The sequence below is a fragment of the Poecilia formosa genome, unplaced genomic scaffold (assembly GCF_000485575.1).
Source record: "Poecilia formosa unplaced genomic scaffold, Poecilia_formosa-5.1.2 Scaffold49, whole genome shotgun sequence".
Lineage (NCBI taxonomy): Eukaryota > Metazoa > Chordata > Actinopteri > Cyprinodontiformes > Poeciliidae > Poecilia > Poecilia formosa.
The window spans coordinates 540,533-568,451 of record NW_006799988.1 but is presented as its reverse complement, the minus strand read 5'-3'; the positions used below and the strand labels follow the sequence as shown (position 1 = coordinate 568,451).

Sequence of the window (27,919 nt, the reverse complement as noted above, 5' to 3'; positions counted from 1 at the left end):
TTTTGTCATTCAGAAAAGTTGTTCAGTCACACATACGGCGAATATTGAAAGAGTTCTAGAGGTAATATGGGAGCGAAAACCTCAGAAAACCTCCCAAAGGAGCCAAGAGTTTTCAGTAGGTGTAGGATAGTTACGGATATTTTCGGATATTTTCAGATATTTTCAGATGAAAATATCATGCAACATACATGATCAACTCCTCTTTTACTCACAAAACAGAAGCTCCGCACTAGGTTTTCTATTCTTTTTAAATCAAATACTAACACAAACGTCATTGTCCTACCTTTGCTGATGTCCTGGTACTCCAGCCACAGCTGTCTCTGGACTTGTTTGTTGGGGTACCAGATGGTGCAGGACTCCTGGAAGCCATAAACGGCCTCCTGCACGTAGTGGTTCCCAAACTCCCTCAGGATGGAGACAAAGTCGCTCCGCTGCGTCGCCCCGTCTAGAGAATGGATGGCAGAGCTGAAAGCTGGAAGGATGGAAAGCAGATGTTCAGCAGTGGTTAATATAGTCACATTTATAGTTGGTTTGTAGTTACTGGAAATGTAGAACCAGGTCAGATTTTGTATTTTGAAATACTGATTAGAATTTCTAAACCTTCTTTTTTAATAATGGTAGATATTACAGGCTAAATAATTATTTAACTTTAATAGGATACAGTAAAACACAAAAATATGAAATAAAACATCTTGCCACAGATAGTTGGCAACTATCTCGCCAAATATCTGTGCCAGAATTTCCACCAAGGTTATATGCAAAAGCCTCAGGGCTTTGGGGCTAAACAGTCGAGTAGAAAGCCAAAAAAGTCACCTGTCCTGATTGAGAAAATATATTGCAGCTAAATTAACAGTATTTACATCATTCTGACTTACTATGATAAAGCTAACAGAGCTATGACATCGGCATTTAGGTCATCGAGGAACTAATCGCCGATGATACTTGAAGAACACCACTAAGCCCATGAAACAGATCTATCAAAGACTGCACTTAAACCAACACACCCATCCATCAGCTCAGACTGTGACACAACAGCTGCAAAACGACAAACAGCGGAGCCCTGCAGTGGACAGTGAGGGAACCTAAGGAGGTCACTGGCTTTTCTCTGCACTCTGTCCAGGATTTGTTTCAGAGCCACAGCAGGACCAGGGCACTGAACATTGTCAGATATAACCTTTGACATTCGGTTTAACTTTTCATGCCGTCATCAGATCGTAGTGCAGCATGAAAAGCGGAAGCAAACTGCTCCGCAGTCTGGTGCCAAAAGCTGTCCAAATACTCTATGTACTTTACTGCATCCATTTCATTTGCTGGATATATGTTGTGTTTTTACCTACCGGTACTTGTGTTTTATATCTTTTTAATGTTTTTTATTTTTTTTATTTTTATTTTCTATGCAATGCGATGGACCAGCGACCTGTCCAGGGTCTGCCCTGCCTGTCGCCCAATGACCGATGGAGATGGACACCATGACCTTGCCAGGATATGTCGGTATGGACATCTTGTATGTTATTGTTTACAGCTGGAAATTTTGCACATGCGCACAACGCTGGAGGGCAAAAAGACTATTCTTTTACATACTAACCCTAGCTGCGTTGCTGCTGTAGAACAATTTTAACTAAATGAAACCTGGAGATGTGGGCATTATTAATTTAGTGCAGTGTACCAGAGCAAAGGGAACATAACGCAGATTGAAGAACATTGAACAACTCAAAACCACAGTTTCCTCGTCATAACAACTGACAACATCCAACACCAATAAAACACTCATTTAACACACAAAGGAAAAACGGAACACCCCAATACATTTTTTTTTAAATACCAAGTACGTTTTAATGTATTCTTTTGATGTCATTAGAGGAGAGCTGAATTTTCCCATTTAATCCAGTTTGTCTCAGTTCAGCAACTGCAAAGAGGTATTTATTATCAGAGCGGTGATGTGGAAGCTGATGTCAGGTGTTTGACACCAAGCGTCTTACATGGATTTAAGTGGACATCTGAGTCATCTGCTTACTATTCATGAACTCTTTCAACCACAGAGTGAGGATTATCCGCACTGTCCACTCACGGATATGGGCAAGCTTGGGTTCACATTTAGAAGAAGATGGAAAAATAAGTAAAATGTCATACATTTAAATCTGTTCAAAGCCGGAGCCGTTTCAGAAGCACTCTGTGTTCTAAAAAAAAAAATAAAAATCTATTTTATATATATATATTCCATTTAATCTCACACAGAATATATAAGCAAGTTTTTAACAGGATACTGGAACTTTAATTTGTGGCAAGATTTGTTTTTCACTTGAGTCGCATCATTCTTTTGTATTAGTTCTCTCCTGGGCTACAGCTAATAGCTAATGGCCATAAATAGGCCATAGTCTATTTTAGGACAGGTGTAGGATTTACTTTTAATGACCCTTATGAAGACTGAGGGTTCAGATATAAAAACTTTGCAAACTGTAATTTAAAATCTAATATGTTTTGTTTGAAAGAATAACACAAACTGAACACACAACATCCACAATAAATGCTGAGCAGCTGAAAAAAAACAACTTTAATTGTACGTCTTAAGTTAAAACATTTGGCAAGTTCATAATCAGCAGCTTCAGTTTCTCAAATTTAGTTTGTCTTTATCCGAATTAGATTTCCAAATGACTAAAAGCCATTTTAGCTCAAAACTTTTCAAGGTAAAGCTTAAAAGTAATTTTGTTTTCTATGAAAAATGTTAGAATATAGAGGCAGATACTTTAATTTGTTCTTATAAAATTAGATATAGCTTACAGATGGATGTTGAATATGTTGATTCCAAAAACCTTTTTTGAAGGAAAATAAAAATAACTGTTTTTTTTTTTACAACTTAGTTAAAAAACTTTAATAAAATTAGATGACAATATTCATACATTTCAGATTTTTATCATTATTATTATCATAGCAAACTATTTCATCTGGGCTTTGAAGGCCATTTATAGTGCAAGTATGAAAGTTGATGTGAAGGCCTCTAAAAGTACAAGTGTTTATTCTTCAACCGTATAAAACTCAGGATCTTCATTTCCTCTTCCTCATCACCTTCCTCCACCTGTCCGCCCTCCAACGCACTTCTCTCCACTTCACTGGCTCCAGTCCTCATCGCTCAGCAGTTCCAAGCTTTAAACGCCTTCATTGCTCCATATCTATTGTATCAATACATCTTTTAAAAGTGTCTCTGGTCTCCTGGGAGTGCCTTGCATGTGGGTCAGAAAACTAACAAAAAATATGACATTAAAAGAAACTGATATTTTCTAACACAGAAGAGCCCTGTTTGGTAAAATATACTTATATATTCGAATGAGATACCGACTCATCAACTTGCACGTCTGTATCAGGTGCTAAAAGTTATCAAAATATTTGAGTTCCATTATGAATATGGATGTGGTTGATAAGCATCGACTAGTTTGTCATATCAATATGTACAAGTGCTTTAAAAAGTAACATCTTTTAAACTGCTAAAATTGTCTGTGGTACCATTTCTCTGGTTTACATAAATGCTTTTACTGATATGGATACAAAAGAGCCAGAGAGTTAGAAGATTATTTTGGTTGTGAATCACACAATGTTTCCACTCCCCCACCAGTGACTGCACTCTGCTGGACAACTGAATAAAAGGCTTCAGGCGGTTTATTCCTGCTTAAAGGAAAGATTTTGAATATTTCTGGGGTGAAATTTAAAGTTGCACCTCAGATCAATCTTATAAAGCTAACAGCAACTGGCAAACTACAAGCAGCACATATGTTAAGCTCTACCCAAGCAGATAGCCCGACTAATTAAACAGCAAACTTAAGCCTCTTATACGCTCCGTGTTGCTCTCCAGAGAACAGAATGGCAAAATAAGGATGACATTCTGAGCAGTAGAGACAGTAAGCACTAACTCTGCATAAGTTCAGAACAATATGGAATATAAAGGGTCAACAAAACATTCTAATTTTAACATTACTTCAGAAACAGTAGAAATATTTCATGTTTTTGCCACTTCAAATGAAAACATCTAAATCTTATTCTTGTTTTTCTCCCAATATGTTTCAAAAATTACCCTAGCGTAAAACAGTCTTGCTTTTCATACCACAAGAATCTACCTATACATGCATCAGGGCTAGAAACTACATTCTGACTTCTTCCTATAAAATCCCAAACCACTTTTTCCACAAACAAGAACTGAACACCACAACAATCTTCATCATAGTCATTCCTAAACGCCAGTTGGTTTGCGTCGCTTTATCCCTGCCCGCTGAAAACAGGATATCACATGTTGTAAGAGGTTCTTCTTCTTTGACTCGCTTAATCATGTCAGGTTGAAACCATGACGACGGTTTGAGGTCACGTAATCCTGACCTTACAGTGTCCTAACCTTTCTAATCTCCCCCCACCAAACTGGACAATGGTGTAGCTCAGTGTCTCCTAACTCTGGGGCACCAGGGTTAGGAAGAGTGCCCTGCATGTTTTGCAGGGCTGCATGCTTTGGATGTTTGACTCCTTTGACATACTTTGCTACAGTTCTGGAAAAGCCTGTTAATCTGCCGTCAATAGAAATCAGGTGGGCTGACACAAGAAACCATCTGCTTGGGATGGGATGCAGGGAAACGTACCCTCAGGTCCAGGGTTGAGAAAAAAACAAAGCAAAACAAAACAAAACAAAAAAAAAAAACAGGTTCAGCTACCAGACATATTGCCCAATATTGGACCTAGATTTTACTGTAGAAACAAAATGAGTAAAAAAATGTTTTAGAGAGTTTGAAAATGAGAGCAAAAGTAGGGTAAAGAACTGATTGATTTAGCTGGAATGTATATGAATTAATTGAAAAAAATAACTAATCGAGAAATGTGTGTTTTCACAAGCTAAGAGCGTGCTGTTATCTGATTAGAGACGAGTGAACTCAACGAGGGGGGAGGGACAAGGACATAAAGGGCTTGTGGAAACACGTTTCAAATGCTACATTGATCAGACTGTAACAGAACGTCCATATGCTCGGCGAAATTCTTGCTCAGCAAATATTGGAAAGCAAAACTGCAATAGCAGTTTATCATTCTGATTTTCAGGGGAAGCAGTATTAATATCTCACAGCTCACGCTTCACTCGCTCTAACTTCTCCTCCGAAATTAAATTAGGAGGCTGCTGAAGTGAGAGACAGAGAGCATAGTGAGGATGAGAGATGGGGGCTTTGCTATCAGATGTAAAAATCAGTAGGCTCGCCCCTCCAGTGCCTGTTGAAATATGATGAGCTAAAGTGGGAAATGGGACTTAAAAGAGGAAGAAAGGATGGAGGCTTTTGAGTCGCTTCTGAGGGAGGAGAAAATAGGAAGTGTGTCCTCAGCCAGACATCACAGACACTTTCAAACCAGAGCAACACCACTGGAAATGCATTAGAGGTGTCATGGCTGTATTTATAGAGGAGTGGCTGCACTCATCAGGTGAGAAACTATTTATGAGGGATTTCAGAAAAAATGCATTAAACTCGTGGAAAAATTAGGATTATTGGAAGACATTTACAGCCAGTCTGAATGCAATATTTCAGAAGATGGCGCTTCACCTTTGAGAACCACTCACAAAAAGTCATCATTTTTGTCTTCATGAGACACGTTTAGCAGTAAGAGATGTGTAAGGAAACTGTCATCCCTGACATTTCAGCTGCTAAAAGAGCTTACGAAACTACTTTACTAAATCCCAGTCATTGTGACCATCTTCACTGACATGATGCTGACAGAGGAAAAGCTTTAAAATACACGGCAGGTGATCAGATGCAGTGAAAAAACAAGAGAATGATAATGAACGTACAATTTATAACTACACGTCATTCAAGTCAACAATCCGTTTCCATTTTAACATGCAATACTATACAGTATTTTTCATTTTCTTACCAACTTTAGATTGTTTTTTTCTAGTTTTATTTACATAGACTTTCTCCTACAAGAACACTAATGTTTTTATAGTTGTAGTTTTTTTTTCACAGATGCCAAGAAATTAACTGCGTTCCTAGTTTATACCGTTTGGAGATATATTTCAGACAATCTGTGTAGAGATTTTCTGTAGTTTTGTGGAAAGATCCACAAAAAAGAAAAAGAAAAAACAACAAAAGACAGTTAACTGCCAAGTCACTGAGCCCCTCCTTGAATTTTCTCACTACATTTCTGCCTTCAGAGTGTGGTTGTGGTAGGGTGGTGTTACACCGTTAATGCTGCTACGTCTCTAATGAGCGAGGCAGCCTCAGCACCGTGTCAACTCACATCTGAGACGAATATTTGACGTACACGCTCTCCACTTCTAAGAGCTCGCTGGACGAGCATCGCTCCAAGAAACAACAAATCAGCTCAGTATAGTTTAGGATTTAAAATAGAAACTTAAGGAGGTGTGATACTCTGTGTGCTGTGATATGTGATGTGATTAACTGAAATGCATCGACTACTACAAATCTTTGGTTCTCTGATGCCAGGTGGATTTTTAAAAGCTCTCATAGATGCAGGATATCACCAGGTTGACTTGTTTTTAATGAATGAACGGCCACTGAGAGCACATCTCCTGTTTCGTGAAGGAGGCTTTTGACATGAAACATGAAAACACCGATGACTATACTGCGTTTATTTAAAAGAAGAGTTCATTTAAGGAAACGGCTGAACCTACACAAACGTAAATCCGGAGCAAAGCCACACTGATTGTTTGAGCTTTTCCTTTATAGAGAGACACGCTGCATATCAAAGCAGCAGGGAAGTGCAGAGGGAAACTTGAATAAAGAAGATAAACTTCAGTGTTCAGTGGGAAATCGCTTTAATGCCAGTAATGACAACTGATCTGGGAAAAAAAAAAGTCTTTAAGGATGAATTTATTTTTGACACAGGAGATGGCAAGTCCCATCCCACTTTAATCATCACTCATCCCACTCTGACACTTCCACAGCTCCCCTCTATTATACAGTGTATAAAGCCGTTTGAAGCACCCATTTCCCCAGGCACAGCCTGGTGTGTGTTTCTATTTGCTTTTCTTGCGAGGCAATAACCTTACTTTTAAACTTTAGCACCCCATTACCAAGCCCCGGGTTCAGCGCATCATAAAAAGCACCTCTTTTTTTTATGTGAATCTTTGCTATTCAGAGCAGGCTTCCTCAGAGAAAGAACATGTTTATGTAGTTTAATTTTCATTTTGGTTAGACACATTACTCTTTTGCCTTTAGACAAGTCAGATATTAAAAGGTATTAAGACTTATTACAGTCAGGTAAGGAGCTGAGTAAAGAGTAAACAGATGATGTGCTTGCAGCTTCATGTCCCTCTTGTTTGAATGTGCTCCAGGAGCATATTGTGGTTTTCTTTTACACTGACGCATACAGAATTTTTTTTTATTAACATACATTTACCCGCAGCCTGTTTCCACAATAACTGTGATGAGTGATTTCACAGCTACATTGAACATTTGCAAGGCTAAGAAATGTTTAAATGTGAAGCATTTTTCTTGTAAACTGTGACCACGTATTTTATCGCTGTGTATTATGATTACGTTGCTCAGAACAGGAAATGTACATTTAGATCTCAAGAGTTTATGTGCACTTTTTTTTTTCACATTTAGCTGTGAAGGAATCTTTTTTGAAAACAGCCAGAAGATGCCATGTATGATCAAAAGAAAGTGGTGTACGAGGTCCGTCATCAAAATGAAAAATACAAGAGCCAAGCTTTTGTGTTAAGAGGCTAACCTCGACATGGCTTTTTAATTATGATGTGTTCGATAATATATGACTGTGTTTGTCTTTGTGCAAACTGAAGAACATTTTCCTTTAGCATAAAAGTACAGTAACAGTTATGTTATTTCCTCCATCTCATTCTGCCTTTAAATGTATTACGATATTTAGATGCTATGAATAAACAACACTATGCAATTTGATCTCCAGCTGAAATCAATGGAAAGATTTTAATTTAAATCAATACTATCGAAATGGCACATGATTCTTAATATCATGCTCCAATGTCCAGATGATCAACAGAGAGTTCCTCACCTCGGCATGCCAAATGCATGCTATATAATTATACATAACTATATAGCATGCAACTGTTTAACCAACTGAAGACACTCGTAAATTGTAAACAGAGCATTGCAGATACATAATTTATGGATGAAACAGAACTTAATGTTAGATAAAATGTTATTTTGTCAATCTGAGAATGCTCACCTACACGGCATAACAACAAACAGTGTGACATGAGCTTAGTGCTACCCAAACTGAGTGATCTACCTTGAGACAGGACCCACTGGTTGAGTTTGACATGGTACAACACAGAGCGCAGACTCCAATGCTGGACAAGGGGATAGCCAGACACCTCACTGTAGTTCACCATACCTGTAGGATTAAAGAAAAAAAAAAGCAACAAACAAACAAACATTAACATGGATACAGTTCCCTCAGAGCTATACTGTTGCAGGTTTTAAGGTGGTGGTCTTCCCCATGAGTAAATTCAGCCGGAGGAAGAAAAAAATAAAACATCTCCAAACCTCCAGCTCAGGATTAATGTTTTATTTTCTGCTTGGTAGTAGTGGTGGTGGTGGAGGTTGCAGACTTCAGCGTTAGATCAAAGGTTGGACCCACATTTCACGTTTACTTTACAAGATGGCATGAGACATAAACACGAGATAACTTAAGAGTTGGATCAAAGGGAAATGCCATCAGAAGTTTAACTTGAGAAACAAAAAATTATAAGATGATAGTAAAATCTATTGAGAAATAAAAATGCAGACGGCTAATTAGACGTAATGTTATAATGTTAGATGTAAATGAAAGTGTATAAATGCATTTAAATGACACTCGCATAAACTGCAAAAGCAAAAGCAGTTGTACCCTTTGAGCTTTTTTCCCAATTTTGTCAAGTTAGAGCCATCAAATTCAATTTTATTGGGATTTTATTTAATGTAAAGCTTTCAAATTATTTAAAACCTCCTTTCCATTTCCTTAATGACTGACCAGATTCCTTGTTGCAGTGCTTTGCACATAGTTCAAATTTTTTCAACTTCGTCTTCACTTGATCCCATACTTTCTGCCACATTTGTCCCTGTGGCTTGTGGTAATATGCAAAATGGACTTCTCATAACTTTCTTTCAACAGTGACTTTCTTCTTGCCAATCTTCTGTAAAATCTGTGCTTACCTAATCGTTTTTTGTCAACAGATTCTCATCCCTGAGCTACAGCTCTGTGTTACCATGGTTCTCTTGCTTGAAAGCTCTGTAAGTTTTCTAGAAAGCCACATGTTTGTAGTGTAAAAATAGCGCAGCAGTGTGTGAGGCATTTCTTGCCTTTATCATTCCACAAATAATCCGGCTTTTAAATTTTCTTCTTACTTCACCGGAGGAGCTTCATTAAATCCCATTTGGGTTTTGGCTTTCAATTCATTGTTTTTTTTAATCTTTTGTGTTATTGTTTTTGTAGCGTCCCCTCTAAGAGAAAAGTCTAAAAAGTTTAAAACTGACATTGCATTACCCGGTCTGAATAAAACAGCAGACGGCAAAAATTAATGATCCATAATCATGTGGAGGAGTTGGCAGCGCAAGAAGCTGCTGCACATAACTCTCTGATGAGATTGTAAAGACCAAAAACAAAGCAAAACGAGCAAAAGCAGAGATATATTCTCCTGCAAGCTATGTGTGTTTCAAAGGGCGAGCTGCAGACATTTTTGATGCGTCGTTTCAAATTAAAATTTTTACATGATCCGGAACAGTACAAAAAATATGTCATTTTTAGGTCATTGTCGACAAAATTTAATTATAATACAAAGACATACTTTTACAAAAAGAGCTACTATGCTTCCTTTTAAATAAGTTAGGACAGGTCTGTAGACTAAACAAAGTTCTGCACAGTAATCAAGGATGCAGCAACAGTTTCCGACAAGAAAATACTTGTATTTCTAGCAGCCATTGTACAGCGCACAGTCATAAAACCAACTGACCAACTGATTGTCAAGTCATCATAAGTCGACTTTTGAAATGGCTCATTTTCCAGACAACAAAAACCATTAACCCATTGCCAGAAAATGGCTGGATGGTTTTCCAGAAGCAGTACAGACTCAAATCAATCAAGTGCAAAAATGGGCCAAAACGTGAATTTTGGATCATAGTCCCCCTTTAGCTTTAGTAAATAGATCAGGATGTATAATATATATATATATATATATATATATATATAAAACAGATTTAAAATCTTATTTAAATATTGTAAAGTGCTCACTGTATTGTGGGTACTAAATTTACAAAGACTAAAAACACCCACAACACTCAGAAATAGTGTTATCTTATATTTCATGTTGCCTTTACGCTGTGTTCTTTTACAGCCCTGTATATTATCTGTATTGATTTGGTCTTATTTGACAATATTTGCCCTGCTGAAATCAATAGCGCCTATCTCGTCAGCGCAAAGAAGTCACCCATGTATAAATGTTTTTTTCATTTTGATGCACTGCTCATTCTTCAAATATTACACACACTTTGTGCCACTTTGACCAACGACCTTATAAAATCAAAGTCAACGGCGTATGAAACACATCCCGCGATGCCACACAGCAGAAACAGCAGCAGAAGGGAACCAAGAGTGTTTGATGACAAATAATTCAAATTAAATACGTAGAACACGGACCCTTTACCAAACATTAAGAGTAGTCATTATAAAATATCAAACTGGTGGAGAATGGTGAAAATATATTTAAAATATATATATATATATATTTCAATGCAACATTTATTGTATGGCTTAGCGAATAATGATGCTGTCAGCTGCAGGAACAGGCCCTTAACATCACTTTTATCAAACCATAAGCACAGCAGCAGAGTATAAATCATGTAGTCTCCCATGGCAACTGACAGCCGTGTCATGCTGCAGCGGTGGGATTACGGCCATATATCACTCTGACTGCCCCCACCGTGTTCACAACCACATCCAGAAGGGATCTGAATGATGCTGGTGGTGGAGACAGCCGTCCTCCGACCACAGAAACGGAAGAAGGGAAGGGGAAAATAGATGAAAGGAAGCAAAAGATAAGAACTTTGTGTGTATGTGCATTTTAGAGATTTTCTTTTTTTTTTTCTGGGTGTGTGTGAGTGAGATAAATCGATGTGTGAGGCATACTGAAAAGCAGGGCTTTAAAGGTACATGGGCCATGTGAAAAAGTGAGAGAGAAGCGAATGATGATGAATAAAGAAAGGAAGATGTCTGCCATTTGCAGTGATGGGTGGTGGTTTGTGTGCGTGTCACAAAAATGAAGATGTATCAGTTGCCGGCAGAATGAGAAAGGAAGTATTAATGTTTATTTTTTGGGAAATTAAATTTGGTGCATAAATGACCAGAAAGATGAAAAAGTTAAAAATGATGAATTGAAGTATTGCAACTGTGATTGTTCAGTTGTTTCCAACACTGCATTGCCTCAACCAGGTTTAAAGTTCAAATCTTACCCTGGGGTAATTCTGCATCGAGTGGGTTCTCTGTGGAAACTCATTTCTTCCCACAGCCCAAAAATCTGCATCTTAGGTTAATTGGTCTCTCTAATTTTCCTTTAGGTGTAAATGCGTGCAACGGCTCCGTTGTCTTTCGGTGGATACGAGACCCACTCGTTATGGACATGATGGTATGGATGATGGCAAGATAAAATTCAGCCATTAATAAAAAGGAAAATACATTTAGAAGATCCTTATCCCAGTGGGAAAATTTACACATTTAATTCCAGGTGCTAAATATCTGCAAGTCAAAACTTATTTCTGTAAGGGCCATGAAATGGCTCCTCCAATCTTGTTTAGAGGCGTTATGTATTTACTAGAATATTCATCCATATTTATATAGTCATCCAAATCAAAGCCAGAGCAAATAGCTTCATATTATAAAAAGGACAAAAGTTGTTTGAGTTATGAAGATCAGAGAAAGTACTCTCCCCTGAAAGCTGCTCGTAATTTTGGCAGAAAAAGAGGAAAAGAAATCAGCAACATGCTTTGTTGTTGATTTTCTAATTTTTTTTTCTCCTGCAACTATCTGTAAAATGTAAAATATTTTATGCACTCCTTTGGCTATAGTTTTCGCAGATTTCAGGTCCATTACGAGAATGAAGGAATCCTTTTTGTAGAATACATCGGGGAGGTTATGCTGCTTAAAAGTGTTGGACTGTTATCAAGGATTTGCATGTAAAAAGTCAAATGTGTCCAAGTTCATGTTTTTTTCTTACAAAATTGCAGATAGTATATGAAAGCTAAATAGATAATAAAAAACAATGACAATAAAGGTGTGCTGTACCCAAAAGGCTCAGACAAACATTGTCTATTTGGTAATAACTTACAAATTTTAATTTTATTTATCATTTTATTTATTACCTATATGTGAAAAAACTCAGATTTAAAAACATAACTAAATATTTAGAGAATAATTCAATTAATGGTTCACTTTACGGCCTACATTTAAAGACATCTGTGTCGTGGTGCATTTTTATTTTTGAACAATTTAATCATTTCTAACAAGATAGAAATAAAGTAAAAAGGCTTTAGTGAGCCTTGTTAATTTTGGAGAACTGCGGACATTGTTTAAAAGTATTTAATTAAAAGAGTTGTAAAATCTAATTTTATATTCCTAATACATCAACGGTGATGGAGATTTTAATGTTGAACTTCTTATGAGCTCGAGTTTCAACTGCATGACTAAAAGGACCTCATTAGGACAAAAACCTGATATGTAACCATTCAAGAAATGATTGACTCCTGGGGACAAGCTTATAATTACAAAACCAGTTATTAGCACGAACCTCGGAAAGTGTGTAATTATCTCAGACGCTTATGTAAAGGTTTAGATTACCGTTCTAAGTCAAATGAAAGTTGGACAAATTCTGTTAACACTGCAGCCGGATCTGGTGCGGTTCTCTCTGGAGGACACACACGCTCCAAACGGACACAAACCAGACGTGAACGTACACGGGAAGCGCGCAACGGCTCCTCCGTTGACACTGCTCTGAAAACGCAACGTTTGGCAGAGGCCTGACACCACCTATGAACTTGATGAATAAGGCTCTAAACGTGATGTTCCTGCATTGTCCTCTCCTTCAGGTACATACATTTATCCCCTCTTATGGGAAAAGGCTTCCCGGCCCGGTAGATCTATTCACCAGTGTACAGAAAGTGAAAGCACACCACTACATAAGCCTCGCCGTCCCCATCTCCGCCTCCTTTAGTGAAAACGAATAACAAGTCCCGAACACATACAGTAGCACAGCATATTCTTCTTCTTGCTGAAAGGCCTTGTCTCCCTTTTAGCCCTGGGGTACTCTGCTCTCATTGTCTGACAGAATGATTAATTTGACTGAACTTCACTTTGCAAACATCCCAAGTTCACTTTCTCTCCCTGTACAGCTGCTGGCCGAGCCTCAGACAGAAGCAGTGTTTTTTTTAGGGCTGTGTCCTGCGTGACAACCGGTTCCTTTTGTAGAAACGCGAGGCGTAGAAGTGCCTCATCAGAACCGTGCAGAGAAAATGATAAAAGGCAACAAATAAATAAGTATCGTTTGCTTTTAACCGGACAGAACAAATGTGGTCGTCGTACAACATCACCGTAGCAACACTTCAGCATCTTCTCTGTTTACACGCTGCGACATTCCAGATGGAAATGTTTCGGGAGTCTCAGTTTTTTTTTTTTTTTATTTATTTATTTTTTTTTAGTTTCACATAGTTTTGCACTATCAAATTAATCTGTTAAGTTCTTTGACTTGTTGCGTAATTAAAGTAATGAGTGAGTGTCAAACAGATCATTGCTTCGGGGCTTTTTCAACAGCTGGGGGACTGAATATGGCAATATGTGTCAAACATGCCATCAAAAACTAGCAAATACTTTAAACAACAAGGTTAAGCTAAATTTTACATGTTTTAATTTTTCAGGATATAGTTACTTCTTTTTTTTTTAAAGAAATTAAAGGTAAAGAATAAATGTAAAATGTAATTTATAGAACAGTGTTATCTGTTACAAGTTAACTTATACCTTTTCACAGACTGTAAACAGAATGGATCACAGAAGGCAAATAAAATACGTAATATGATTTTCAAAAAATCTCTGTTTGAATAGTGTATAATTCTTGCTTCTGGATTCTGTTTTTTAACAAACTGTTGATAAACACACCAATCATCATAATGTTGCTTATTCCTTTTAGTCATAAGCGTTGAGGGGGCTTCAGTGTTTAGCCTGTAGCTGAAAATGTGTCACACTTCCTAGTTTAACAACATTTTGAAGTAGCAAAAACACTTCTGATAAAAACTTTCACCTTTGTGTAGCCAAATGATGACAACTTGACATGCAGAGGCAAGCAAAGCAAATGCTACACAAACATATATGTCTGAAAAACAAATATTGATTAATATTACAGAAATAAAGAAATTTGTCCTCTTAGTTTTCCCCTGTGAATAACGGCTGGTGTGTTATTTCTACTTTTCTCTTTGTATTCTCTCATAAGCCTGCTATTAGTTTCCTCACATCTGCTATCATGCAAATAGCCAAATTTCTTTCAGACTGTCCTTAATTTTCGATTTAGATTTTTTTTTTAACCAGTTTTACTTAGTTTATTAATATTATTAGAGTAGGACATTTAAAACATGAACATCGTATATTTATAATTGGCCAACAAAAACATTAGTAAAGTAAAGTTGTGTGGCGAAGCGTTTTGGATCGCATCTGTGACGTTTACGTTCAGCTCAATATTGTTTGATTAGTCAATTCATTCAGTTCAAAGCAGAAACAATTATTATGGATGAAAATGCATTTTGGTTTCATCCAGCTTTCCTCCTCCACTGTAGCTGTGTGAGAAGCCGTAAAGTTCCCAAGCGTCAAAGTTTAGCGGTAGCTGGGAGTCCTCCATTTTGTGCTGCGATCACTTGTTAATGTTCCACTTCTTGGAACGTTGCATTGCACATTTAGTTACACACGCACACCCACGCAGACACATTGGGCATGTGTTCAGGATTAAAACAATGCTGTTTTTGTTTGGCATGTGCACGTACTAAGCCGTACTGGATGTTTTTTCTATGAAAATGATGTGCATCATTACAAGTCCTTTGCTGATGCAGGTAAAAGTAAAGAGTTTTCAGCTCTCATGCATTTAATAAATGCATGAACTGCCACAGGAACTGCCACTGGTCAGAGCCAATCAACGTAATTGTAGCCAACTGGTTTTTGCATCAACAAAAAAAGGTTCTTCATAAAAAAAGGGAGTGCGGTCAAGAAACTACTACGGCCTCAAATATCCCCGTTACAAAGGGAATTTTTTATTATTTACTGAAATAATTTCCTTAGAGGTAGTTTATGGAAAATGAGTACACCGTAAATCTAAACAATGAGGAAGTCTGGTCTGAGGCTTTATCCTCATATTGATGGGACAGAGTCGGTCTTTGCATGCATACAGTGTAGCAGTTACATAAATCAAAACAAATTCAAATCAATATTTTAGCTCTCTGAGAAGTAAGTCTGCTGGGAAGTGAATCCAGCCTTGAGGATCACAGCTCAGTTCTCAAGTAGAGTTTTTCCTGTTTGATCTTGCAGATGTCTGCTATTTGTTTTCATCTGAACCAAAATAGGATTAAGACAAAAAAAAACCCAGCAAGATGCAGGGAGGATGAATTCCTTCAGTTGTTCAGCACATCTGAATTGTCACATATTTTAGCACTTTATCAATTTTTTAGACTTTACTGTGCAATTAGAGAAAAGCCTCATTCTCAGCACTTCACCAGACTTATAAACCAAGGCTGAATCTAATGAAACCTTGACATTTAATCGCTATTCATGGAGTTGCGGTTTAAAATAAAGCCTCTTTTAAAAGCAAGAAGTCTCTCCGTTAACAAGGCTCCCAGAAGGAAAACATCAATGATAGAAGAATTTAACTCAGTGATTCCTAAATAAAGATCAACAGTGATTGTAATAAAACTTCGATAAATTTAGTCCGTCCTTTATTGGCCCAGGTTTGGAGAAAATAATTACATTTCTAAAAGGTGGAAACATTTTTTTGAATAATTACTTATGGAGATTTATTTTCCGTTTTATAATTATAAAAAAAAAAGATAAAAAATTAAAATCAACTTGTGTACATTTCCAAACTTTAGCTGATTAGTGTGTCCATTTCAATGGATCCATTCAACAGCATCAAACATTGTGACACCTACATTTAGTGGGGATGATAAACAGGATAGCACAGTTTACATATTAAAGATGACTGTGTGGGGAAAAAAAATCTACAAAAAGAAAAAAAAAAGTCAATATTACTTGTGATTTCCACAGGGAGAAAAGAACAAGCGAAAAAAGTCCCAGTATTACTGTGGCTGTTCAAAATAAACTGCTTGGGGAATGTAAATTGAGTTTTCTTGTTAACATTTGTGACTCTGTCCCATTGGGAAGCCGGGCACAGAATACTAGACAAATGCACGGCTTGCCGAATCTTGACAGTGACAGCGCGGAGGCGACGGAAACCACAGCCTGTCTAAATAGTTCTGTCTGCAGGTTTGGTGGGAAGTGGTTTGTTATTTTAGTCGTTCCCCTCCGAGAAAAAAAAAAAAAAAAAGATTCATGAGAATGAGCTCAGGTAAGAAAGTAATCTTACGGCAAAAAAAAAAAAAAAAAAAGATTCATGAGAATGAGCTCAGGTAAGAAAGTAATCTTACGGCTCATAGAACTCCATTAACTAGCCACGTCTGTGCTCCATTTCACTCCCGGATAAGTCGGGGAATGAATGATTAACTTAAGAAGAAGAGGGAAGGCAGAAATATGAGGGGTTAACAACCAGACTTATCTAGTAAACCCATACTTTAATCGAGCAAGGAAACTACCTACAATGTTCTGCTTCTTCTTCTTTTGACAAATCGAATAAAATTAAAACAAAAACGATAAACAAAATGCATCACTGAAAGATGAACAGTAGTTATCGGTCAAGGTTAGGTCACAGCCCCGGAGGTAAACTTTGGGTGATTATCCACAAAAAAAAAAAAAGATTATTGGGAAAAATATAAATAAATAAATTGAAGGATTTCCTCAATTGCTCATATTATTTTAAGTATGTAGAGGTTTCATAATAATCCCAACAAAAAAAGGGTTATGGACCGCGGTCAACCAAAGGCCATCGCTTTATTTTTCTGGCTGTGAGTAGAGCACTCATTTTTAGATCTCAGCAAAAGTTTTTTTTAGCATTTGAGTTGAACAAAAAAAAATAAAAAATACATTCATTTCACTTTCACTTTATTGCATAATTCAGCATGTTCAAAAATAAAATAAGACTCCTTTCATATATTGACATAGGGCCTAGAAATAAGACTCAGATTAAAAAAATACAAAAAAAAATTCTAAGAATTTTCAGAAATGAAAAAGAAATAGTGCCCTACTAATGTCTAAATTAAACATGTCAATACTGAGAATCCAAATCACACCTTCCAACCTCAGATAATGGCAAATTATTCATAATTCAGCTCTAAGTAAGCATGTCCTGATCTGATCCCCGTCAGTTTTTGAGGGTCGTGATCAAGGCATCTTTTAAATGTTTTAAAGCTCAGATAGCTGTTCAGGGCTACCGTTTCACATTTCATCAGCTACACCTCTAGCAATACACGCTGCCACATTTTGCGTGATACATTTTTAACAATGTCAGTCTATTTTTTTGTGCATGGCTTGCAAAACTGCTAAGCTGTTGAGACATTTTACTTTGTCAACCGAATGTGAGGTTTTCTACGTAGAATCTGAGTTCATTCCTTTCACCAGTAGCGTTTCCAGTGACACGGCAGCGACTTCCATCATGTTTCATGAGTACTTCCCCAGCCAGCGGAGCTCAGGTACACACACACACACACGCACACACACACGCACGCACACACACACACACACACACACACACACACACACACAGAGCATTCACTGCCGGACGGAGAGAACTGCACGAAGAGCAACCGTAGCTGGACACAATATTTTCAGATGTCCAAAGTGAAACAATAAGTCTATTTAACATGAAAAAAAAAATGCTTCTGTAAGTTTTGTCCTTATAAAATTAAGTGGAACCAAAATGAAAAATCTGCAAGGCAAATTCTTGTTAAGCCACTTCAGGAAAAATATGCAAACATTAGTTCAATATTTCAACATGCTGTTCCAGATGTAAACATTGTACCTATTTGCATCAAGCCAGATACCATTTTCACAGCTTTTTTGATGCAACACTAGCAGCACAAGAGTTGACATGTACTGAAGTAGCATATTAGTCCTAAACGTAGCGCCGGCAATCCAGCCAAATTTGCAGCACCGTAATTCTGCCACACTTGGTGCCATCTGAAAAATTCCAACGGTTCCTGGAAGAGGAGACGTTTCCAGCTAATATTGGGTTATTATGGTAATTTCACCCCCGCTGTACCAGGGAGTGAAATTAATCTGTGGGGCGCTCTTTTAATAGACGGTAAATTGCAAAAATAACTAGCTAGATACTGAAAGTTCCAGTTGTTATGGATAAATGGGCAAATATATTTACTCACTGGACATTTAAAGATCTGCGTACAATTAAAATAAGCAAGACTCTCCAGGTGGACATTTTAAATTTAGGACATCAAAGCCCTGCAGAAACTGCTTGGGATAAAAAGAGAAACTGCACAATTGCCGAGGTTTACATTACTTTTTTGAGATTTTTTTTTTTACCCTAAATTTATGAAGTTCAAGTTTGATCAAAAATGGGACATCATGATAATTTTTTTATAGTCCTTACTATTCAATTCACAACTACACATTGCAACCATATACGTGTTGTATTTAAAATTATCTTTATGTTACATTATATGCAGATTCTTCATGATCTTACCTACATAAAGCTCCCTGTCAGCCGTCGATTTGCTGCATGATTGAAGAGACTGCAGTGAACTTCATGCAACTTTCATTTGAAAAAATTGGCTGCTTCCACAACTGGAACGCTCGTATATTCGCGATTATGTAACGCAACGAAGCAAGCTCTTCTTTTTGTCAGCCTACAGCAAAAGGGGCCCCATATTTTAAAGTTGTGCAATATTTATTCACAAAGACTTTTCTCCTGAGAACCTTGCTTATAAAAAGCAATGTTTACTGTGACTAAGATGCTCTGATGGAGAGAAAAAAAAAGGTACCTGTTTAAGACCTTCGACTGTTGTCTGCTTGTAAAAAGGCCAGTGAATAAAGGATTACATGAACCAGTCATCACTGAAGGAAAAAGAACGGGGGTGATTCACTCCAGCTGCAGCCTTTCCTCATAATTGGCACCGATGTATAAAAAGCCTCAAGATAAATTTATATTTTATTGCAGGAGCATGTCATTCTCTTAACTTTATTTTTTTTTACCTCCTCATACCATCTTCTTCTCTGTGCATAGTTGCAACATAGACTTGTCCTAATTTGTCAGTGTTTCAACTGATTTAAATAATTGAATGTTCTAGAAATATTTGTTACTTTAACTTTTTTTGCATCTGTAGTTTTTTATGTGCATTCGGGTGACAAAAGGCAATTTCTGCTCTAACTTAGAAATCATTTCAGTTATCCTCATAAGGTTTCTAAATGTGTCAATTTTATGACTTATTTTTTACAGATGTGTACTAATCTAATACTTATTTTTTTAACATCACTTGAAATCCCAGTCAGTTTACTGGTATAATTCCAATAATTATACCAATAATATTGATTATTGAGAAAGGTTTAAGTAATTTGACAGTCTTTTGAACTAATTGTAAACCAATTTCCTTTTTCTCCAACCGTATTTCTTTGAGTTGCTCGTCTCATTTCAAACTCTTTGCTTGAAAAATGATATCTACTTCACTGTACGTGCTTAAAAATGCCAGCATGATAAATTAGACAAATCAGACCTAACCTCTAGCAAACCACACAAATAGGTTATCAATAAGTCAAGATGACGTGATGATGGCTTGCCAGATGTGGCTTGTGACAGCTCAAGGTGACACATCTGTAATTTTAGCCTCACTGAGGGATGAGTTAACGGACGACCATTGCTGGCGATTTGGAGTGGGATGCCAGACAAGTTTAGCAGGTACCTCTGTGCTTACGTGGCCACAATGCCATATGCTTCAACTTTAATTATGAGGGACTTGGGGAGAGAGGGACTCTGGGCTGAACTATGAATCACTGCCTCTCTGTCAGCCTCGAAAGCCCCGTTCTGCTGGAATTAAGGGGGCAGAGATGTCCACTTTGATCTCCGCCGTCTAAAAATAAACACAACTTAAACAGAGACGGCTTACATCACAGTTTGTTCTCATTTAGAGCTTTTTGAACTAATTTAAAGAATTTCACCAAAAGTGAGTGAAATAAATAACGAGAACTAAGTGGTGATTATCAAAACCAAGCCATAATCTATGAAGATTTTTGTTGTTAGCCATTTGCTCAGTTAAAATTCAATAAAGTAATTGGCTTTTACCTACTCCAAAGTCTTTTACAAGGAAAAAATACTTAACATATCAGCGTGTTTCTATACTGATCTGTTTAATTGTTTCACTGTAGAATCCCTAAATAATCTGAAATCCCACCAGACATTTTATGATTTTGCAGATTGTCTTGAAAAAAATTGCATTTTGTTTTAAGCAGCACAATGTTGAATTTATTTATTTTTTCTGAAAAACTCAGACTCAGATGTTTAAGTTAGACTTACATAGCTCCTGATGGTAATAAAGAACTCATGACAAATGGACGCAGGGTAAATACACAGAACAATTGCACGCACTCGAGACAAAACTGAACAATTAAATTGAGCATAGCACATCATAGAGGAGCTTTGAAGGGTTAGCTTTGATCAGGGCAGGTATAGAGTGGGGGAAAAAAAGGCCCAGTAAGTGATGGGGTCCAGTCGACCTTAAACTACCTCCAAAGACAAACAACCCAAACTCCACAGCCTCTGACAGAGACGCTTGTGCTGCACTTGATCAAAGGAATCCTCATTTATCCACCCAAGGTTGGACTCCAACCCCCCCGAGTTTTATTTGGTCTAAAACAAACCTTCTGACTTCAGGAGGCCACAAACCAGGCAGGGACTCTCACCAGGAACCTACAGCCTGAGCCTCCCCCATGCCCTCCCGCCCTCGGGCTGTATCAATTATCTCATCCAATGTCAGCCAATTAACTGACGTTGAATACAGGAAGTGGCTAGAGCAATTCCATGCAATTAATCATTGTGCAGGAATACATTAAAACCCTCCCTAAATGCGATTACTACTGGCAGTACAGACTGAGCATTGAATAATAATTGAGCCTGAATAGTTATCTTCAGTTCTGGCTGAAAACAGAAGTGGTTCTGTGGACATTGTGCGGATTTACGCTGCAAGGCGTTTAGACACAAACTCCTGGAAAGGAAAAGCCGATAAGACGCCAGATTCAAACCTCCTTAATGCAAACTGCACCTAAGCTGAAAACAGCAAGTATGATAAAAAGCAACAAATGGCACTAACAGTAAAACGGGGATTTAGGACCTTTCTAGCAATAATAATAATTAAAAAAATTTACCCACAAGTCAAGCATAACGCATCCCATTTTTTCTTTAAATGTTGTTAATATCATCTATATTCTTCTTTCTCGAATTTGTTTTATGAACAAATTCGAACAAAAACTCGCTGCCTTGTTCTTAAAATGAATTTGTTCTTAAAAATCAAAGCCGTGGTGCACGCTCTTTTCTTCAATGGCGTCCTTTGTGTATATCACCATCAAAGTTTCACTGTATGTCATGCATTCGAGAGCCTCGAGTCATGTCAGACTCGGTTGACATTCAACGAGTTCAATACAAGCTGACACTCAAAAGAGAAAGGAGGAAGAGAGGAAAGCACTTAGGAAATGAGAGTCGTGGACAATGACAAAGCTGAAAACTATTCAATACCAGAAAGTGATGTGACAGGAAGGGCTACCAGGGTTTACCCTTTTAGTCGGAGGAGCGCCGCTAAAGTGCAGGGACATCACCGGGTCAGTGCTCAGGGCGAGTCGACGTGTGGCTGCTCGCTTGTTGTCATTTACATGCGTCTTCAAGTGTGAAATGCGAGCAAAATAAGAGCGTCTACAAAATCTCGCAATGGATTACAATTGGCTGAGCCTGATTGATGTCATTGGAGAAAAAGGACAAAGGCATAGGAGCCAACATGTCAACGTTAGCTGTTTATTCCGTCTCCCAGGGGGGAGAAGAGTGGCGAGAGCCGGAAGGTGGGGCGATGACAAAGCTGGTGAAATGATGGGCTGTAGATGCCCTTCACCAACCTCCGAGGATGAGCAGCTCGGACCAGGAGCCGCTGATAAATAGGCTTGTGGGGCGCAGGGTCTTAGGTGTGTTTCATCATCTGTTCTCCAAGCAGCATGAATTAACACCACTGCTGCCGCTGAAGCATCCTGACATGTGGAAATGCCAGGAGGAACTTGAGGATTGTCAGTGAATGTAAAAAAAACAAAAAACAAAAATGATATATATATATATATATATACACACACATATATCTGAAAACAAGCATCTTTGCCAAAACCATTTGAAAGTTAAAGTTTTACTTTGATATTTTAAAAGTGTTGGTATTGCATGATTAATTTATAATGATAAACATAATTTACAGGAAAATATTGTCGTTAAACATTTCTAAAATGCTTGAAATCTTTTGAAATTTGCAGTTGGATTATGTTTGTTGGCTTCCTAATAGAATAGAACAGAATATACTTTATTGATCCCCAGGGGGAAATTGGTTATTTGTTGAAAGCTACTCCATTTTAGGTAATAAATACAAAGTTAGTAAAATATACACATACAAGTGATAAGTTAAACTTAAACTCGACAAACTTAACCTGTTACCCAATATTTAAAACCTGACATGATGTTTTTTATGTTTCTTTGTGTTTAATAGTTTAGTTTATTGAAAAACAAATAAACAAAACGGTAACATCTACAGGAAGATACAGAGATCAATCTTTGTAAGACACTAGACATATGAATGTGCATATCTGAGTGTTTTATAACTTTGTATGCAAATATACTTTGTTTGCTTTTGTTGCTAGGAACGAAAAGTCAATATTTTACAGAACATTAGTGTTTTATATATAATCAGGGTTAATTTCTAAGCTTTAACAAAGTAATCAGCCCTCATTTCTGGCCGTCCCAGCTCTGTTTTGGTTGATATATTTGAGATGACGACAGTTTTTGGTGGTAGTCACATGACCACACAAAGCTAAATAGCTTTAAGCTAATAAAGCACCAGATTCATCTTTCTACAGATCTGGTACGGAAGCATACCCAATATAATCTCAAGCTAAACCAAACCGCAAAATATTTTATAAATTATGTAAAAAAAAAAATTACATTTTCAGATACCTCATATAATATACATAATATACAAACTAAACCTGAAGTCATGCTTGGTTCAAGATGCCTGCGTAAGGTATTCTTTTGTTTTTAAATTTGACTACATTTTGTTTACCAGATATTTTTAAATCTAGCCATTAGTACGATAAATTTTTGTCGTAGTTTGCATCTGGGTTCATCTCCTGACAAGATCTTAATGGCAGGAACGAACTACAAAATACATTTTTAATATGTTTAGTTAGCTTTAATTGCTGCTTTAATTAGCTGAACAGCTAATTAGAGTCCAAAGGCAAAGTGGAACAGAAAATGAAATTGCAAGTGATTGAGCCTGCATTCACATTATCTCATCTTTACTTTGCAATTTTAACACCAGAGGCGAGTCTTTACTTCATCTAAATTCAGATTCAGCATTAAAATATGAAACTTGCATGAAATACTACTGTGAATGTGCATTAAATCAACATCGACATTGTATTTTTTATTCCTGTAAAAAAACCACACAAAAAAAAAACACTGGAACAAAAAAAAACAAGCTGAAAGAAATTTTGTATAAAACAAAACATTGTATAAAACATAAATAATAAAAAACACTGGCCATCTGATACAACTTCCATTTAGATATAAAAAATGATCAGTTTATTTCTGTTTTGGATTACTCGGTTTTATTAGCTTTCAAGGCTTTGGTAATGATATTTTACTAGATCTATGTCAATAAATTTCATTAAAGCTGCTACAAAGTTGAAGTTGAGGGACTCAAGAGACAGATGCTGGGACAGCTTATTCCTGTGTGTAGCACTGGGAGGAAATATTGCCTGAAATAAGAGGTTGTAAGAGTAGAACTGATCAGCATAGCCCTTGTGCATAATCCAAAAAATTAATATAAAAAAATGCAACATTTCACACTAATTAAAACAAGCAAATAAATTTAACGTTTCATCATCTGAAGCTCCTCTTGCTCATGAAACACAACTCGATTATATTTAAGTTGACTCGAAACATTTCACTTTGATATCTCTGCGTCGAACCACAGCAAACTCAATGCAGGGGCTTATTCCCACAAATCTGACACCAAAGATCAGTCCAATGAACCAGACTGCTGTTGTGCTTAAGAACTAACTCAAGAATGTGTCTCAGTGCTGCATAAATCAAAACCCACGCACAAGTTTCAAAGTAAATACATGCTGAATAATTTCTACACTTCGACACTCTCTGAATCTCCGCTTGCCTGAAAACAGCGGCGCTGCACCGAGCGCCTAATCTGCCTCTTCAGTTCCAACCTACATTCCTGACTAGAGGGCTGTTGTTTGAGCAGTTCGTCTTGGAAACCAATGGGGGAAAGAAGAAGGCCCCCGAAGGCATGACCTTCCCTCACTGCCACCAATTATATCAAGGCCTTATAAAATATAGATTATGTGCCATCTCAGTGCTGACATATCTAAAGGCTGGAAGCACGGGGAGTGTGCTCAGAGGCCACAGGCAGAACCCAAGGGGAGAGCAAGTTGAAAATGACAAGATGAGGAGAATACAGTAATTCAAAAGATGACCTTGATGGGAAAAACTCAGTCTGCTCCGGCTGAAAGAAGAATAAATAAATTAAAAAAAGAAGCCTAGCTTGCTTCCAAAATGATTGGTTGATCAATTTATATCCAATCAAGGCTCTAAATATTAAAATGCACTGATTACGGCGATATTCATTAACTTAAATTGCATTCTGGACCAATAACCATGTATTATTAATGGATAGGAGCTGAGTTTGGAACAATTGGCATTTAACTTTGTGTCTTAACCTTTCAACATAAATGTCAAGTCAAATTCTAATAGAAAAAAAAAGTCTGAAGTTCACCCAACAGTGATTTCATACATTTTAGCTCAAGTGTCTTTTTTTTATTGTGGGGTATGGGGCGCACCTATATTCAACCCCCCAAAATGCTCTGTGAAAAGCTATCAGAGATTTTTTTTTATAAACGTTGATGGCAAGATATCATATTTCATGGTGCTGTATGACAGAAAAGCATGAAAAATCTGAAAGTCTGGCTTTTCTTTTCCCTTGCACACATATCCACACACACACACGCACACACACACACACACACACACACACACAAACTTATCAGTGAACGTTGTGCATCTCAAGAAAGAAAAAACACAAAACGTGCCACTGGAAGAATGTGATATAATCAGCAAGAATACAAGATATATTTCTAACACAAAAGAGCCTTACTTCAGAGAATTGGATTTTTGTCTTCAGGTTTTAATCAGCCACAAGGTGCTGATAATATTCTGGAGTGTTGCAATTTTTTTTTGCAGCTGTGGCGTTTTATTTGCTACAGGTCAAAATTAAGAGTTGTACCAGGCACTGGAAACAAATTACAGCCAACTATTTTCCTCAAACACGCTTCTGTGCTATGCTTTCCTTGGTGAAAAAAACAAAAAACAAAGAAACATTCTATACATGTTTCAGCATATTTGTCTCATTATTAGTTTGGTCAGTGGTCGAGTAATGAAGAAAAAAACCTATGAAATCATCACTTCATAGTACACAGTATACCTGTTTTTTCCAAGTCTGGCTCCTGTTTGGACCAGCCCACTGTTAAAAATAGTTTTAAAAAACTACATTTTTACACAGTACACATGAAAGGACTTCAGAAAATTTAAATCTACCCACTACTGGGAAAAAATATATCCCTGCATTGCGCCACTGTTGGGAGAATAAATAATATGAGACTGAAAGAATACATACTAAAACATTTGACGTCTTAAAAAAACCCTGAGTCAAAAGAAACCCTCCCTTTTACCACACTGAAATTTATGGACTGGGGAATCCTGCAAGAATGGCACAAAAAAATAAATAAAAAAATAAAAATGAAGGCCTGTGAAAACAGCTGCATAAAACTTTTGATTTGAAACACCTAAAAGTTTACGTCAGTCATTTCTCCAGTCTTGTTCTTCATCAAAAAGTGAAATGGAATGGTTGCAGTGAATGAGACGACAGTTTTTATCTTCAGTCTTCCTTTTCTGAATCTTCTCACACTAGGATTTTAAAACAGTCAATCAGAGGCAGAGATCGGCTCAAGATGTAAAGAATGAACGTGTCGTTATAAGGAGCTACCAGGAAGGGATGTCAACGGATTAAGCCTCCTTGCTGCCCTTTTCACCTCCACCAATGGAGTCCTTTGTTCCGTTTTGTTCCTTGAAAGCTCGCCCAAAAAACTTCCCGCAGAATCTCCTTGAGGTTTTTGTTCTTTTCAACCAGTCTTTCAAAACAATAAAACTTTAATTTCCCTTCCTACTCTCCATTGTCTGTTTTTCTCCTAAATTTTCAGTGTATTATCTCTCCTCTGGTCAGTTATCTCTCAAGTTCCAACTTTGGGGAAATCTGCGCCGCTGTGCTGGGATTACCTGTTTTCCAATTAAATCAAGATGTATTTGCCTTTCAAAAGACTCTCTTTTCTTAGTCTCCCTCCCGTTGGAATAATTGATGGAGGTCTCTGGCCTTGTGATGAATGACTTCCAAGTGGAGAGATGAAAAGAAAGATGAATGATTTCACCCCTGTGTGGACTGGAGTGGGGAGGAACAAGGAGTGCTGACATTGTGACAAATACACTGACCAAAGCAACAAAACCTGGATGAATCAGCAAGGGACGGAGAGGTGGCATGCGCTCATCGCGGCTCAACAGACGCTCACCCTGCCGGCACCACCTCCGCGCGTCTGTGTACACCACAGACAATTACCTGAGCCTTGCAATTAACTTCAGGCTTGGTGATAATGCTGACAGCTTGCCAGGAAAGGAGTGGTGGTGGAAGGAAGCCAGCCAGATCGGACTGGAGAGGATTGTGTCGGCCGCTTGTGTTTGTGCACTCTGTGGATGTGGGAAGGCCAAGAGAACAGGTGCGGTAAAGTGAGGAGATGCCCCAGGTGACTTGATGTGGACGGTGCCACCACTTTCCCAGCCAAGATTGTGAAGATGAAATAAGTTTTTCCCCACTGCTGCTTGCACAGTTTTCTGTCAATGAGCTGGGAGACAGCAAGTATTTTAAAGAAAGAATCCAATGAGCTCATGACGGGCCATCTGTTTCCGAAGACCAGTAGGTAAGTAGGGCGTAGAACTTTATACGCATCGTATGTGCCTTAGGGGTACGATAAGACTGATGGGCAGCAGCACCTACTCAGTTATAAGCATGTGTTCCCAACACAAAACAAAGAAAATCCAAGGTGTGGCATTCTGGCTTTTTGTGTTGTGTTGATTCGCAACTTTGTTCTTTTGCAGTTTTGGCGTTTTGCACTCAACCATCAAACATTTTGTACTTTTCAGGTTTAGAGGGAAGTCGCTTCAATACAAACGTTTAAGGAATGGCTTTTTTCAACCGTCTTATGTTTGGTTTAGATTAAAATTGGGATTGATAAATAAAATACGTAGGTTAAATGAAACCACCGTATGGGTGGATGTGGTTGTGTGGCAAAAAGTGAGCATGGAGGTCTGTTTTATGCTCGGTTCAGTTAAAGGTTTTAAAGACAAAAATAAGGTCAAAGGCAAAAAATTATGGTTCTGCAAGAGAAAGTGGTACCTGCTGCCTTCTCAGGCTGTTTGCAGTAAGACTGC

General features: G+C 37.6%; 1 protein-coding gene across 5 annotated transcripts in view; it reads right to left on the bottom strand.

The window, feature by feature from the left end:
• astn1 (astrotactin 1) overlaps positions 1–27,919 on the bottom strand; it is a 351,757-nt gene that overhangs the window by 156,806 nt on the left and 167,032 nt on the right. For all 5 annotated transcript variants that reach the window (XM_016671748.1, XM_016671746.1, XM_016671747.1 and 2 more), the window contains 2 exons: positions 8,245–8,349; positions 284–472 (listed from right to left, as the gene is read on the bottom strand). In XM_016671748.1, coding sequence (XP_016527234.1) covers positions 284–472; positions 8,245–8,349 — 294 coding nt within the window. The remainder of the gene's footprint in view (positions 1–283; positions 473–8,244; positions 8,350–27,919) is intronic.